Raw genomic sequence first — 15,058 nt, forward strand, 5'->3', positions numbered from 1 at the left:
AACCACTGGGTATATTATATATCTTACAAAATATTGCAAATGTAAAAATTGTAACTTAAACTTAGGATGTTATTTCAACCATAAAGAGCATGACTTGTATGATTATAAACTTAAAAGTAAGCAAGTTTTTGTGGTCTACCTAAAAATCAATTACATTGTTAAATTCAATAAAAAAAGTATGTTCTTAGACATATTCATTTAAGAAGCATTAAAATAATAAACCTAGCGTAAAGATACAAGTTATAAAAAACCGTTATTCTTATATTAAATACATACAGCTTACCAGTCTTACACAAGCATTAAATCATTTATAATAATTAAGATTATATTGCATAAACTTGTTAATAACTTAAACTTTACAAATGGGCTTTAAAATAAGACTCATGGACAACTAAATTCTTTCCATTTTGCAAATCAGCTATAGAAGTACAACCTAAAATTAAAGTAAATACTGTTATTTCATTCTGCATGTTATAATCTATAAAATGTATTTATGATTTACCCATAAGCTGCATGGCAGTTTTAAATTCATCTTTCAATATTGTCAACATTTCTTTAACTCCTTCTTCACCCTGCAAACAAATAAAGAATAATATAAATACAATAACTTTAAATTATAGTCATACAACAACTTACATTATAAGCAAGAGCCCATAGAACTGGTCATCCCACAAACACAGTCTTAGCCCCAAAAGCAATGGCTTTAAGCACATCAGTCCCGGTTCGAATCCCACCATCGACATAGACCTCAATTCTTCCATTTACAGCTTTAACCACTTCACCAAGGGCATCAATCTGTAAGCACAACTGTAAATATTAAAAAAGTAAATAGCACAATAATATTTTATATAATAAAAATACATACACTAGCTGGACCACCATCTAATTGTCTTCCTCCATGATTTGAGACAACAATTCCATCAACTTTGTGCTTCACAGCCAACTCTGCCATTTCACCTTGAAATGAAAATAATCTTTTAATACATTAATAGTAAGAGAAATATAAATAAACTTACCTGTTATAATTCCCTTCAATACAACAGGTAGTGAAGTAATAGATTTCAACCACTCAATATCTGACCAAGTCACTGATGAGTCAAACATAGAATAAAAATTTGTTGATACTTTTTCAACTTGTTTTATAGTAAAGCCACCATTATTAAAATATGGCAGTCTAAAAATAGAAGTAAATCAATTAATTCAGTTTCACAACAGCAATTAAAGTAGTATGACTAAAAATTTGTAGTAAATATATTATAATAAAAAACACATTGTCTTGCCTATTATTCATTTTTTATGTAATACAATTAACATAACTTTATGTGATAACTTAATAGAAATAATTTAATTATGAAAATAAAGAAAATTATGAATGAGCAACAATAATACTCCCCTTTTATTTTAATCAAATTACTAAGAAAAACTTACTACAACAAAGATGATTTGAAAAACAGTTACTTAATATCTAAAGAAAATTTTGAATTTGAATGCTTAAGCACTGGTGTATCCACAGTCACAAAAAGACCAGTAAAACCATTTTGTTCAGTTCTTTTAACCAAATCTCTGGTTAAATTTCTATCTTATATACGACAAACTTTTAGTTAATAAAAAACAGAGTTTAACCAAACAAAATTAAGCATAATAATATCGATTTTTGTTGTAATGTTAAAATTAGAACAACTTTAACTTACAGATGTAAACAATTACAATATAACTAAAACCTTACATTTGAAACAAGTAATATGCCTTAAAAACGTAAACTTGAAGCCATTTTATAGTCTTGGAAGCACATTTATTAACCTCTTCTATACGTGTGGTTGCAAATGTAGATAATGTAGATAAAGTAGAACCAATTCCTAATTCACCGGCAGCTAAAATTTAACCAAAATTACGTTTGTTGAAACCTAAGCCACTCCAAATATTTCAAAAATATGTTTTGTAAAAAATGCTGTACCTTTAGCAACAGCAATTTCTCCATCAGGATGTGCCAATTTAATCACTGCAGTTGGAGCTACACAAATGGGAAAGCTTACAGTAGAACCAAGCACTTTGGTTGTCATGTCAACAGTGGATACATCATTCAAGACCCTTGGTCTAAGTCGGTACCTTTAAGAAAGAATTTTTCTCAGCAAAACAATAAAAATAATAGATTTAAAACAAAACTAACCTTTTAAAAGCTTCACAATTATCTTTTAATGTTTGATATTGATCAGCCCCTCTGTTAAAATAATACCAAACATTCTCATCAAGTTTTGCTTTAGCTATTTTCTCAAAATCACTTACACAAACAGGCATAGACATTACTGTATTAATACTGAAACCCTGTAGAAAAAATGATTAAGTTAGCCAATTTTAAATGTAAAAATATTAACTAAAAATAAGTTTGCTAAAAATCTGTTTTACAGCTTAACAAAATGTCAAAGCCAACACTAATATATATATACAAAATAAAAGAGTTTGCTAAAACATTGTTTTGCAACATTGCACAAGCATTAGCAATACCAGAAAGTTTTATGCTTCAATAAATTAACCACAGGGTATATAATATACATAAACCAATATTGCAAATGCAAAGATTGTATCTTAAGCTTAGGTTGTCAAACCAGCCATAAAGAGCATGACTTGTATAATTATAAACTTAAAAATTAGCAATTTTTGCCGATCTACTTAAAAATCAATTACATTAAATTGCTGATATTAAATTTATTAAAAAAATTAGTTTTAAAACATATTTATTAGAGACGTATTACATAATAAACATAGCAAAAAGATACAAGTTTAAATAAAACTTTAAAAATGACTTCATTAAACTCTTATCTTAAATACAGCTTACATGTAATACACAAATAATAAATTTGTAAAGCATTTATATGAATTAAGGTAATATTGCATGGACTTGTAAATAACTTGAACTTTACAAATGAGCTTTAAAATAAGACTCATGGACAACTAAATTCTTTTCACTTTGTAGATCAGCTATTGAAGTACAGCCTGAAAAAGGTAATAGTGTTTACACATAATTAAATATTGAATATTTATGTTTCACGTTTAAAATTTTAAATTTTATCCAACCCATTAGTTGCATGGCAGTTTTAAATTCCTCTCTTAATATTGTTAACATTTCTTTAACTCCTTCTTCACCCTGTAAACAAATAAAAAATAGTAATAATATGTTAACCCTTATTACAGCCATACAACAACTTACATTGTAAGCTAGAGCCCATAGAACTGGTCGTCCCACAAACACAGTCTTAGCTCCAAGAGCAATAGCTTTAAGCACATCAGTCCCGGTTCGAATCCCACCATCGACATAGACCTCGATTCTTCCATTCACAGCTTTAACAACTTCACCAAGGGCATCAATCTGCAAAAAGATCAAAAAATTAAATTACAAATAGATTTTCAAAACAAACTGTTACAGTAAAAAATACTGTTGCTGCATTGTTTAAAATTGTACAATACTAAAAAATGAATTCTGAAAGTCATACCGTAGCTGGAACACCATCTAATTGTCTTCCACCATGATTTGAGACAACAATTCCATCAACTTTGTGCTTCACAGCCAACTCTGCCATTTCACCTTAAAAGAGGGATCTTATTTTATGAACAATTCTTCAAAGAAATAGTTATAAACTTACCTGTAACAATTCCCTTCAATACAACAGCAAGTGAAGTAACAGATTTCAACCACTCAATATCTGACCAATTAAGTGATGGGTCAAACATAGAATGAACATTTGTTAATAATTTTGAAAAAGTTTCACCTTCATTTAGAGCATAACTACCATCATAAAAATTTGCCAGTCTAAAAATAAAAAAAGGGAATCTAATTATGTTTCACAAGAGCTATTATAGTAGTAAGACTAAAATTTGTAGCATTTTTTTTTTTTTTTTTTTTGTATATATCTTTATCCTCGATGTAGAAAATCAGTTACTCCGACCCAGTCACGAGTTGCCTGTGGCAGTTTGGGATATTATAGAGACTATAATTGCCCGGTAATTATGCTGCTGATTAAGTGCTGGCTCAGCAGGAGTTCATACCGTTTATAGCGCCTTACTCAAGGGCGCTACATTATGAGATCAGTGGGGATGAACCCACGACCTCATGTGTGGTGTAGCAAGAGTTCTTACTACTACACCACGCTGCCGGTAATTAAAAACACATTGTCTTGACTATAGACATTTATTTCTATGAATGAAAAACCTTGATATAAAAATAAAAAATAGTGTTTTAATAAAACCAATGAGCCACACATAATGTCAGTGTGTTTATATTTAACAAAACAAATATTAATTAAATTACTAAAAAAAAATTACAACAAGGATAATATAAAAAATAGTTACTTAATATCTGAAGAAAATTTCAGTGGTTTTGAATGGTCAAAAGTTGGTGTATCCACAGTTACAAAAAGACCAGTAAAACCATTTTGTTCAGCTCTTTTAACCAAATTTCTGATAAAATTTCTATCCTATTAATCACAAACATATAATCAATACAAATAAAATTTAACCAAACAAAATTAAGCATAACAATATTGATTTTCGTTGCAGTGTTAGAATTAAAACAAATTTAACTTGAAATTTCAAAACAAGTAATATACCTTTAAAATGTAAAGTTGAAGCCATTTAATAGTACTGGGAGCACATTTATTAACCCCTTCTATACTTGTTGTTGCAAATGTAGATAAAGTAGAAGCAATTCCTAAGTCACCAGCAGCTAAAATTCAATTAAAATTAATTTTTTTAAAACTTTATTACAAGATTTTTTGAATATTTCAAAAATATGTGCTGTAAGAAAGTTGTACCTTTTGCAATAGCAGAGTCCCCTCCAGGATGGGCCAATTTATCCATGCCAAGTGGAGCTACACAGACTGGAAAGCTTAAAGTAGAACCAAGCACTTTGGTTGTCATGTCAACAGTAGATACATCATTCAAGACCCTTGGTCTAAGTCGGTACCTTTTATGTAAAAATGTTGTAAGCAAAACTATCAAAAATAAATTTAAAACAAAACTAACCTTTTAAAAGCTTCACAGTTATCTTTTAATGTTTGATTTTGATTTGCTCCTCGGCTAAAGTAAGACCAAGCATTTTCATCAAGTTTTGCTTTAGCTATTTTTTCAAAATCACTTATACAAACAGGCACAGACATTACTCTAATAATATAAAAAATTCTGTAAAAAAAGTATTAAGTTAGCCGATTTTAAACATAATACTGTTAACAAAAATTCGTTTAAATATCCATTTAATTTACACCTTAACAAAATGCCTGAACCAACAATGCACATGCATAAGCAATACCATAAGGTTTTATGCTTTAATAAATTAACCACAAAGAATATATCTTAACCAATATTGAAAATGTTAAGATTTTATATTAAGCTTAGGTTTTTATTCCAAACCATAAAAGGTATGACTTTAATAATTATAAACTTGAAAATTAGTAATTTTTGGCATACTACTTGAAAGCTAATTACATTAAACTGCAAATTTATTAAAGAAAGCAATTTGTAAAGTATAGTACATTTAAAATTATTATGCAAATATAGTAAATAAAAAACATAGTGCAAATTTGCATAAAGTATCTTTGTCATGCTGTTAAAATTGAAAAAGGGTAACATAATAAGATCTAAAAAAGCAATAAAAATGAACTTCATTAAATTTTATCCTGAATACAAACTGCTTACAGATATTTATAATACACAAGCAATAAAAATGTTAAATATTTATAATAATATAACTAATACTACAGTAACATTCAACTAATTTAATCTCTACAAATGAGCTTTATAATAAGACTCATGGACAACTAAATTCTTTCCATTTTGTAGATCAGCTATAGAAGTACAACCTGAAAATAAAATATTTTTTATTACAACTTTGATATTCAATTTTTTTTAAAGGTTTTTATTACAAACACTAACCCATTAGTTGAATGGCAGTTTTAAATTCATCTTTCAATATTGTCAACATTTCTTTAACTCCTTCTTCACCCTGCAAACAAATTTAATGTTTTTAAAACAGTATAAATATAGTATAAAAGTGTAGCATAGCCATACAACAACTTACATTATAAGCAAGAGCCCATAGAACTGGTCGTCCCACAAACACAGTCTTAGCTCCAAGAGCAATGGCTTTAAGGATATCAGTCCCGGTTCGAATCCCACCATCGACATAAACCTCAATTCTTCCATCTACAGCTTTAACCACTTCAGTAAGGGCATCAATCTGTAAAACAAACAACAATCAATCAATCTTATGTTATGGTGGTTACAAATATACTGTTTTAAAATGATTTACCGTAGCTGGAACACCGTCAAGCTGCCTGGCTCCATGGTTTGAGACAACAATTCCATCAACTTTGTGTTTCACAGCTAACTCTGCCATTTCACCTTAAGTTTAAGTGGAAATTTAATTAAATAGAGACATTAACTTGTACAAGTTTTTTTATTCCTAACTATATTTTTTTTGTTTTTAAGGAAGTATAGTAACTTTTTATTTGTATATAAAGATATCCTTATTGAAAAGAGGTCAAATGCACAACCTAAACCTAGAGTAACAACAGGTACCCCAACCCAGCTCTGAGTTGCCTTCGGCAGTTTGGGAAATTATTAAGATTAAAATTGCCTAATAATTGAGCTGCTGATTAAGTGCTGGCTCAGCAGAAGTTTATACTGTTTATAGCACCTTACTCTAAGGCACTACAGCATGAGATCACTGAAGATTAAACCCAAGACCTTATGTCGTGTAGGAAGTGTTTTGATCACTACACCACGCTGTCAGTCAACTTACCTGTAACAATTCCCTTCAATACAACAGGAAGCGAAGTATTTGATTTCAACCACTCAACATCTGACCATTGCAGAGAAGGATCAAGTAGGAAAGTTGCATAATCAGCTAAACCTGAACTCGATTCACCAACCACTTCAGGATGATTTTCACTCACAAAATTTTCAAGACTAAACATTGAATATTTTTCACAATTTATAAGTAATTTTAACATGCAAATTTTAGTATTTAATACAGATAAAATAATAACATCCTGTATGACGAACCTCATGTTAATATATAGGTAAAAAAGCAATATTTTAAATTACTTTTAGTAGCTCTGCAGATAAATAAATCAAAGTGTAAATATTCTTTATTTAAAACTAAAGTAAAATTGTTTATAAACCGCATCAATAACTAGCTTTTAACATCACTGTTAATACAAACTCTTTAAACTTTTACCTTAAATGAGAAGGTAATGTAAATTTATTTCTAACATCTCGATATCGCTTCCCAAAAACTGGAGTGTCCACTGTTAATATGATTGCAGTAAATCCATTTTGTTCGGCTCTTCTGATTAATTTTTTTGAGACATCTCGGTCCTAGGGAAAATTACATCTTTAACATTTTAAAAAACTAACCCTTGTCAGAATCAGAACATCAGTTTAAACTTTAAAATATTTTTAATCAAAATATATTACACTTACTTTATACAAGTAAAGTTGAAGCCATTTTATGGTGTTTGGTGCATTTTTGTGAACAGTTTCAATACTTGTAGTAGCCCACGTACTTAGAGTAAAACTTGTGCCTAATTCACCAGTAGCTAAAATTAAATATAAGTAACCGAGTGCCCAATTTAAAACGCAGACCATAGGGGCTGAAAGAGCAAATTAATTTAAAGGTAGGAATGTCAATATCTGTTTTTCATCAAAGCAATACAATAAATATTTTAAACCTCTAGCTGATGCAGATTCTCCATCTGGATGAGCCATTTTATTCATTGCAGTTGAAGCTACACAAACTGGGAAACTTATGGTAGAACCAAGTACTTTGGTTGTCATGTCAACAGTGGATACATCATTTAATACCATTGGTCTAAGTCGATACCTAAGGTGTGGAACTGAATTATATTTTGGGTAATATAACCTAATGTTTATATGTAATATTCTTTATTTTGTATTACCTTTAACTTCTACGTTAATGTTATAAAATATACCGTGTGTTTATAATGATAGAAAGCATTTAAATTGTAATGGTATGTTATAAAAATTAACCTTTTATAAGCTTGACAATTATCATTTAAAGTTTGCTCTTGATCTGCCCCGCTTCTGTAATAATCCCAAGCATTTTTGTCCAACTTAGACCCAGCAATTTTCTCAAAATCCTTTACACAAACTGGCTTGGCCATTTTTGTTTTAAATTCCTACCCTATACCACAACAATAAACTATATTATGTTAATATACAAAAATATGTTTTTTACAATATCTTTCAATTAATATTTAAACATGGTAAAAACTAAACAAACAAATTAAGGTCAGGAATTAATAAATTTTTTGAATTTAATATTCAAAACCTTATTGAATTATTCTTAAATTATTTAAATATTAGGAAAAATTTGTACCAATATTAACTTTCTAAACTTGCCCTTTGTTAGCTAACTATCTGCTGTGTACAGTTATAATGTAGTAAAATATAATACACAAAGATTCATAAACGATTTTTGATTAACAGGAAAGTTGTCATTTAAAATTATTTACAGTCTAGTCTGTGTTAGAAGTGTAAACAACAGACAGGAAGTGGAAGTTATAGATGCATTAGCAATATCATATTACTTATGACTTATATTAGCAGTTAAGGAAATTATTGAAATTCTAGTTCTGATTTTTATTAAATGTTTAAATGTTAATCATATTTAATTGGGTGTTTTAAATAATAAAAAATTAACCTAACTTACTTTTTTACTTTAAATCAAATTATAGTTAAATTCCTTTTTAAATTATAATACTAGTTTGATTTCAACTTATACTATTTCTTAATTATTTAGCTTAAGCAAAAGATAAAAAAAGAAATCAAAATATATTAAATTACTACAAATTTTATTATTTGCATGAATTACCATATTTAAACTGAATACATTAAATTAATTTTGCAATAAACAAAAAAATTAATAAAAAAAAAGTAGCCTATTGATACATCAAAAATAATCTTACCTTATAATCTTATGACTTTGCTTTATTTCCAAAACCAGTTAAATAATATATTTATAACATTAAGAATTTTATTAAAACCTATAAGTTGAAACATATAACATTTTAAGAATTATTTAAGCTAACTAGTTGTGTTTTTTTTTCAATGAATAAATTATAAGGCATGTAGAAATAACACAGAATCAATATTGGAAAAAAATTAGGAACTAAAAAAATAGTTTTTGCAAAAAAAACAAGCAAAATATACTTTACATATTAATTACATTATTTTAAACAATATATATTTAATATTTAAAATTTCAACTGAAAACTTTTGCAAAAATGTAATTCAAAAACAACAGCGGATAATGTAAAAAATTGAATAACTTCGAAAACAATTGAACTTTATTGTACTCAAACATGAATTTTAACAAATAAAAATTGCTGAGCAATAGAAATAAGCAACATTTTGTTTAGTTGATATTCTTAAAGTCAAGTTTTAATTTTTAATTTGACATCTTTTTTTTTATTTCTTTTATCGAAACATGAACTTTGATAAAATAGATGCAGATCTTGAGGATTGAGATGAGGAAGATGTAGAAGAAGATAGAACGCTCCCTTCAAACTCTTCATCCTGCATCGAGACATTCTTAATCTTCTGGACATACATCGGGTTAACTTGGAGGTCCTGATCCATGGACACCAATCTCTGATCGAGTTCGATAAACTGCTGCATGTGGTGATCAATCTTCTGCACCATCTCGCCAGTGTTGTATTTCTCCGGGTTGTCATAGAAACTAACCATCAATCTCTCCTGATCGATGTTGGCAAATATTTCTTTTTTCTCAATCATTTTTCTCAGTTCCAACTCAGCTTCTTCGGGTCCACTTAAAAATGTCCTCGTTGCAACGTCAGATAAAGATAGAGTTATAAAAGTTTGTGTTAGTCTTTGTATGTTTCTTTTCTTGTGTGAAAATAAAACTTGTTTAACTAAACCCATGTTTTTATCAGCTGTAAATGCAGCAGAATGGCTTTGAACACGAGCTTGAAGTTTTGCTGGTTTATTAATCGCATAAGCAGTCACAAGGTCACTATATTCAATGTTAAACATTTTCACAAATCTTGTTAAAACTTGCGATGTGTATTTTGGTAAGGGGCGTAGTTTTCCTTCAAATATTAAACATACTAAAACATATTTCTTATAAGATTCAAGCATAATGTGGCTAACAACAGTTGCAGGACAAGTAATAGCTTGTTCAAAGCTAAAGATAGCATCCTCATATTTTTTCAATGCAGTAAAAATCATGCCACGATAATAAAAATAACTCAAAAAATGTTTGCTTTCGAAACAGCCATTTTCTTTCGCAATATCACAAACTTCAACATTTAAAAACGGCAACGCTGGTTTAATACATTTAGCATCAAGACATAATTGGCATAAATCTGCATGTAAAGATGTTAATTGACCAGGATTGGCTTGGACTTTTTCAATGGCAAAACTGATTAACTTAATTCCACGAATTGCAATTTTTCGTTTGCATAATTCCTGCACAATAGAGTGACACATTTGTGTAAAGTTTCCTGTTGAATATTGCAGTTGTTCTTTGATACATTGACCAACAAATAGTTGAACTTGGAAAAAAACTTGCTCAAAATCTTCATTGGAAGAATAAGTGGTTTGAATCAACGAAACTTTTACGCAAAGAATGTAAAGTACACCCAGTGAGTTTTCTTGGATATCCAAAGCCTCTAGTGCTGTGTCAAGGTGTGGTAAACTTTTAACAAGCAAAGCCCACGATTTATTCATAAATTCACAGAGTTGGCTGAGTTGTCCTTGGGAAGAAAAGTTGCGGACGCTGTTTACAAAATCCTCCATTGAAGTTGCCATTTTAAGCTAATTTAATTCCTATTTTACACTATTACCTATGTCTATGAAACAAACAAATACACATTAAGATATTTAAAAGGGTGGGTATGAGGTAATGTACAAGTAATCATAATTAACACGTATTTTTAATTACTTTTTGGGAAATTAACTTTACAAAATTAGAATTTTGACAACATGGAGTCACTTTTACACCACGTTATATGTTTTTTAACTTTATCCGCTCAGTTAATCTTGTCTAGTTAATTAATTGTTTCCTAGTATATATTAAAAATTTAATTAAGCAATACAAATTTAATATTTTTGTAACAAATTTTAATACATTAAATAAGTTAATATTGTACGTTGAAAAATCAATACACTTCATAAAAATAAATAAATATTTTATAATTTCTATAGAGGATAATGGGTGATTCCCCTAATATTTTTTAAAAAAACTTGAAAATTGTAGCATGTTAAAAATATAAATAATACCTTTTTATTAATTAAAAGATCTAACTAATTGCAGGTATTAAAATTAAGTTATATGTATTAAAAAATATGTATTACAAATTTCTGTTGAATAAAATTCTTTCAAAAAGTAATTTTTCAAAACAAATTTTCAATTTCACGAGACGAAAATTTGCAAACAAGTCAAATGAAAGTGGATTTTTGATTTACAGCAATTTGGGATTCGATTTAAAATACCCTCGAATTTTTGCTGTAATAGGGGTAAGAAAATTAAACACTTCTGTAAATTATCAACTAATACATAATCTGCAAATCTGTGTGTAATCCTATATTTTAAGTTATGATTTATTATGTGTTTTTTTTACAAGATAAGAAGTGGTTCACAGACCATTTAAACTTCATAAATTTTTTATTTGAGTTATGGTATTTTAATAATCTAAGTACACTAATTGTGATTTTTATGTAGATCTCCTAAAAAGACAATTTTAAAAATGTTCGGTATAGCAGTGGTGGGTATCAAACTCATGACCTCATGTAGTGAAGCCAAGTGTTCGGGCCACTACACCATGCTACTGGTGCATAATACCTGTGTATAAATGCTACCGGTGTATAAAACAGTTTAACCCAAATTTAAACTTTTCATGTTTCAGTCACTATCACTACTTACAAGTGGATACACATCAATTTGTATTAGAAGGGGCTACAAAGAAAATGAACCAGAAGTTAGCTCGGAAATAAATAAAATTGACACCGCAAGTGCTTACAAACAATATGGAAGTTACTTCTCTTTTATTTGCTTTGCTGGTTGTGCTGTTCTCATATTCACATTAAACAACTATTTTAACCGATTTGTGAAACAAATGTTTCTATCGACAGATCGACAAAATATTGTTATTGTTGTGTATCAGTTATTTGGAAAACCAAAAGTCATGCAACTTCCTGCGGCTGAAGTTAGAATTCAAGAAAATAAAATTTTTTTGAAAAATTCTAAGAAGCCTTTGCTTACCACCCCCACTGGGGAATACCCTAATAAAACCTTGTTTAATTCTGCTTTAGGAGTTTATAAGAGCAATAAAAATTAAGTTTTAATTGTGTTGTTTCAAATAATGTTAAAACAAAGAAATGTTTTTTTTCTATTTTAATTTTTTGTTTCACAATAATGTGGTTCATAACATTACATTTAAATAAAAGTTCGTTAAATAAATATAACGTTTATACTTTCATATTAAAGTTATATAGTAGCGTGTGACTTGTGTTATAAATATCCATGTAAAAACCATTTTATCAAAAAAACAGAGCTTCAAAATAAAGGACTTATCTTTAAAAACTGCGGTCGAAATAAAGTGTTTAAACTGATTTTAATATTTTTCCATCAGTATATTTTGTTGTACACCTTTTTTACTTTTTTGATGCGCAAAAAAACTATATAAAAACGTATTAATGTTGTAGGGTATTAAAGGACTTTAAACACGAAACAAACTGATTACTAGTAAAGTATTCTTTTATTAAATATATCTTGTTTACATACTTATATTTCTTTATGTGACTGTCGTTAACTTAGACTTCTATTTTCGAGAAAGAAATTGCCCGAAAGTGTTGCAAGCAATTCCCGTACAACAAAATGTACAAAATCTAACCTACAAAGGTAAATTTATCGAAACGTTTAAAGTTGTTTTAAAATTTGTCGTCATGCAACCAACGATGCATTTGTACACTATTTAAAGATGTAAATTAACCGCGTTGTTAATACTGGATTAAAGAAAACCAAGAAATTTTGCTTGTCTCACCGTTACTCCTGTATTAGCGGTTAGTGGGCATTGATTAACGTTGTTGCGCATTCCATTCGCACATGCTTCAGCCTGCTTACAACCTAGAAGGATTTCAATGTTACCGTTGGCTGTCTTCACTTCTGTTTGGCACGTCTGTAAATGATAAAATAAAACACAATATTATTTCGTGGTATTGGGTAGCATTGTTTGTGTGTTAACTTACTTGTTCGCTCTCAGATGGACATCTTTGTAACCTCACTCCACCTTGCCCGTTCAATATTCTTCCAACCAAGCAACGAGCACCGCGAGGTCCTATTCAAGTAATTAAACAAGTATTATGAGTCGTTCTATATAATCGGTAATTTTACAGCTAAATTTTATTTTATAACAATAACTTACTTTGGCAATTAACTACCAATACAAAAGTAACGAAAACTAAAGCAAAGCACAACTTCATGTTAAATATTCTTGGTGTTAACAAAATAAGATACGAGACCAATATCGTTGTTAGCAAGCTAGTAACTACAACAAAGTCTTTAAATTAAGCTTTAGAAAACCTATTATTGGATTTTTAGGGAAGCAAATATTTTAAAGACTTCCGATTAAATTTTGTTAAGGCTCACGACTTAGAGCCATAAGGACTAAGATATAAAGAAAACGTGAGCTATAACATATGTACCAATGTCTTTAAAAGTCGTTTTGGCACTTTTTTAAATAACCATAATAAACCAAAGAATAAACTAAATCAAATTTTCCTTAAATTTTAAATAATCAAAATGTGGCACAAATTGGCTGGCAGTGACATAATCAAATGGTGACATGTCCCACACAAATGATACAAAAGCCGAATTGCACGTGGCGATTTGTAAACACAACTGTTAATAAATAAGAAAGTTTAAAGCAGTTTTATAAGACTAAACATGCTTACTAGAATAATATCAAGTAGAACAATTTTGGGATTATGTTCAACACCAGGTTTGGTGCAAACAATACGTAGGACGGCAAATCTATCGGCGGACAAAAACATTTTAATCTACAGCAACTTGGGATTCAATTTAACTTATGCTAGACTTCTAGCTGTTGCTGCTGTAAGTATATTCAAGTCTGGAAAGTAGGGCAGCGTGCGCGCACGAGATTTATTTTGATAAAACAAATGCACGTCTAAAATTAACGTTTTGCACGCATGGTTTTTAAAAATTCGTGCACGCGCAATACTGGCACCTTGTGGTAACATATTTAAGCCAAATTTAGGTAAAACACACAAAAATAAATCACGTGTGCTTGCGTAGACTAAAAATTTTACTACGGGTGCACGTGCGGTTATGCCATTTTTTACCCTTGCATGCATGAGATCTCGTCGAAAACTGCCCTAACTTAGTTTTTATATACATATATGGCTTCCACAATATAAAGAAATTTAAAAACTATGACTAATGTTTAACTATACCCAAATTTGTTAATACTTTTATCATAACATTTTCTTATCAATTGCTTTAACATTTTTTTGTTTTAGCCTTTTTATGTGGCAGCTCTTGGTTCTACAATAAAATACATGAATTACCATTATTCATCACAAGATGAAGAAAGTCTAACTAAGACCGGAAAACAATACAAAAAATATGGAAACTTAGCTGCATTTCTAATGATAGCCGGCAGTGGGGTGTTAGCATTCACAATTAATGCATTTATATCAACATATATCCGTGAAATCTTTTTGTCTTCCAGTCACCGGAATATAACATTTAGTTTGTATAAAACTTTTGGTCCACCAAAAGAGATAACTGTATCAGTCAACAATGTGAAACTGCAGGCACACAAAATTGTTGTAAAAGGCCATATAAAACCTCTACTTCTTAGTAAGGAAGCTTCTTATCCAAACATAAACTTGTTTAACAAAGCTATGGGGGTTTACAGACATTAATTTTAAGTAAACATTTTTTAATAAATAGTCTTAAATTTACTTTTATTTAATTGATAAAATACAAATTATTATTAAGTGT

At 29.2% G+C, this 15,058-nt stretch overlaps 5 protein-coding genes and 1 pseudogene across 6 annotated transcripts; 2 read left to right on the forward strand and 4 right to left on the reverse strand.

Annotated features, from left to right (window-relative positions):
• Positions 1–295: 295 nt before the first annotated feature.
• Positions 296–2,984, reverse strand: LOC145752539 (2-Hydroxyacid oxidase 1-like; annotated as a pseudogene). Its single transcript, XR_014283786.1, has 10 exons — positions 2,834–2,984; positions 2,168–2,322; positions 1,955–2,106; positions 1,727–1,871; positions 1,459–1,575; positions 1,017–1,174; positions 866–957; positions 637–795; positions 503–572; positions 296–433 (listed from the first exon to the last, which is right to left on the reverse strand). The product of XR_014283786.1 is annotated as a 2-Hydroxyacid oxidase 1-like (transcript).
• On the reverse strand, positions 2,864–5,150 carry LOC145753786 (2-Hydroxyacid oxidase 1-like). The gene is made up of 9 exons (XM_082570233.1): positions 5,017–5,150; positions 4,806–4,957; positions 4,602–4,717; positions 4,345–4,469; positions 3,639–3,805; positions 3,489–3,580; positions 3,206–3,364; positions 3,073–3,142; positions 2,864–2,991 (listed from the first exon to the last, which is right to left on the reverse strand). Exons 1-9 carry the CDS (start codon positions 5,148–5,150, stop codon positions 2,915–2,917), a joined length of 1,092 nt encoding a protein of 363 aa, XP_082426359.1. The 3' UTR covers positions 2,864–2,914.
• Positions 5,151–5,153: 3 nt separating this feature from the next.
• On the reverse strand, positions 5,154–9,058 carry LOC145753785 (2-Hydroxyacid oxidase 1-like). The gene is made up of 10 exons (XM_082570232.1): positions 8,979–9,058; positions 8,041–8,194; positions 7,722–7,873; positions 7,474–7,589; positions 7,229–7,368; positions 6,791–6,957; positions 6,299–6,390; positions 6,068–6,226; positions 5,923–5,992; positions 5,154–5,849 (listed from the first exon to the last, which is right to left on the reverse strand). Exons 2-10 carry the CDS (start codon positions 8,172–8,174, stop codon positions 5,773–5,775), a joined length of 1,107 nt encoding a protein of 368 aa, XP_082426358.1. The 5' UTR covers positions 8,175–8,194; positions 8,979–9,058; the 3' UTR covers positions 5,154–5,772.
• Positions 9,059–9,182: 124 nt separating this feature from the next.
• On the reverse strand, positions 9,183–10,876 carry LOC145752311 (COP9 signalosome complex subunit 3-like). The gene has a single exon (XM_082568575.1). It carries the CDS (start codon positions 10,840–10,842, stop codon positions 9,490–9,492), a length of 1,353 nt encoding a protein of 450 aa, XP_082424701.1. The 5' UTR covers positions 10,843–10,876; the 3' UTR covers positions 9,183–9,489.
• A 490-nt stretch (positions 10,877–11,366) lies between these two features.
• On the forward strand, positions 11,367–12,371 carry LOC145752540 (uncharacterized). The gene is made up of 2 exons (XM_082568841.1): positions 11,367–11,550; positions 11,940–12,371. The coding sequence occupies exons 1-2, from the start codon at positions 11,380–11,382 to the stop codon at positions 12,369–12,371; spliced, it is 603 nt and encodes a 200-aa protein (XP_082424967.1). The 5' UTR covers positions 11,367–11,379.
• Positions 12,372–13,944: 1,573 nt separating this feature from the next.
• LOC145752541 (uncharacterized) lies at positions 13,945–14,979 on the forward strand. The gene is made up of 2 exons (XM_082568842.1): positions 13,945–14,146; positions 14,572–14,979. The coding sequence occupies exons 1-2, from the start codon at positions 13,979–13,981 to the stop codon at positions 14,977–14,979; spliced, it is 576 nt and encodes a 191-aa protein (XP_082424968.1). The 5' UTR covers positions 13,945–13,978.
• Positions 14,980–15,058: the final 79 nt, after the last annotated feature.

Source organism: Corella eumyota, chromosome 5, assembly GCF_963082875.1.
Source record: "Corella eumyota chromosome 5, kaCorEumy4.1, whole genome shotgun sequence".
In the NCBI taxonomy this organism is placed as follows: domain Eukaryota; kingdom Metazoa; phylum Chordata; class Ascidiacea; order Phlebobranchia; family Corellidae; genus Corella; species Corella eumyota.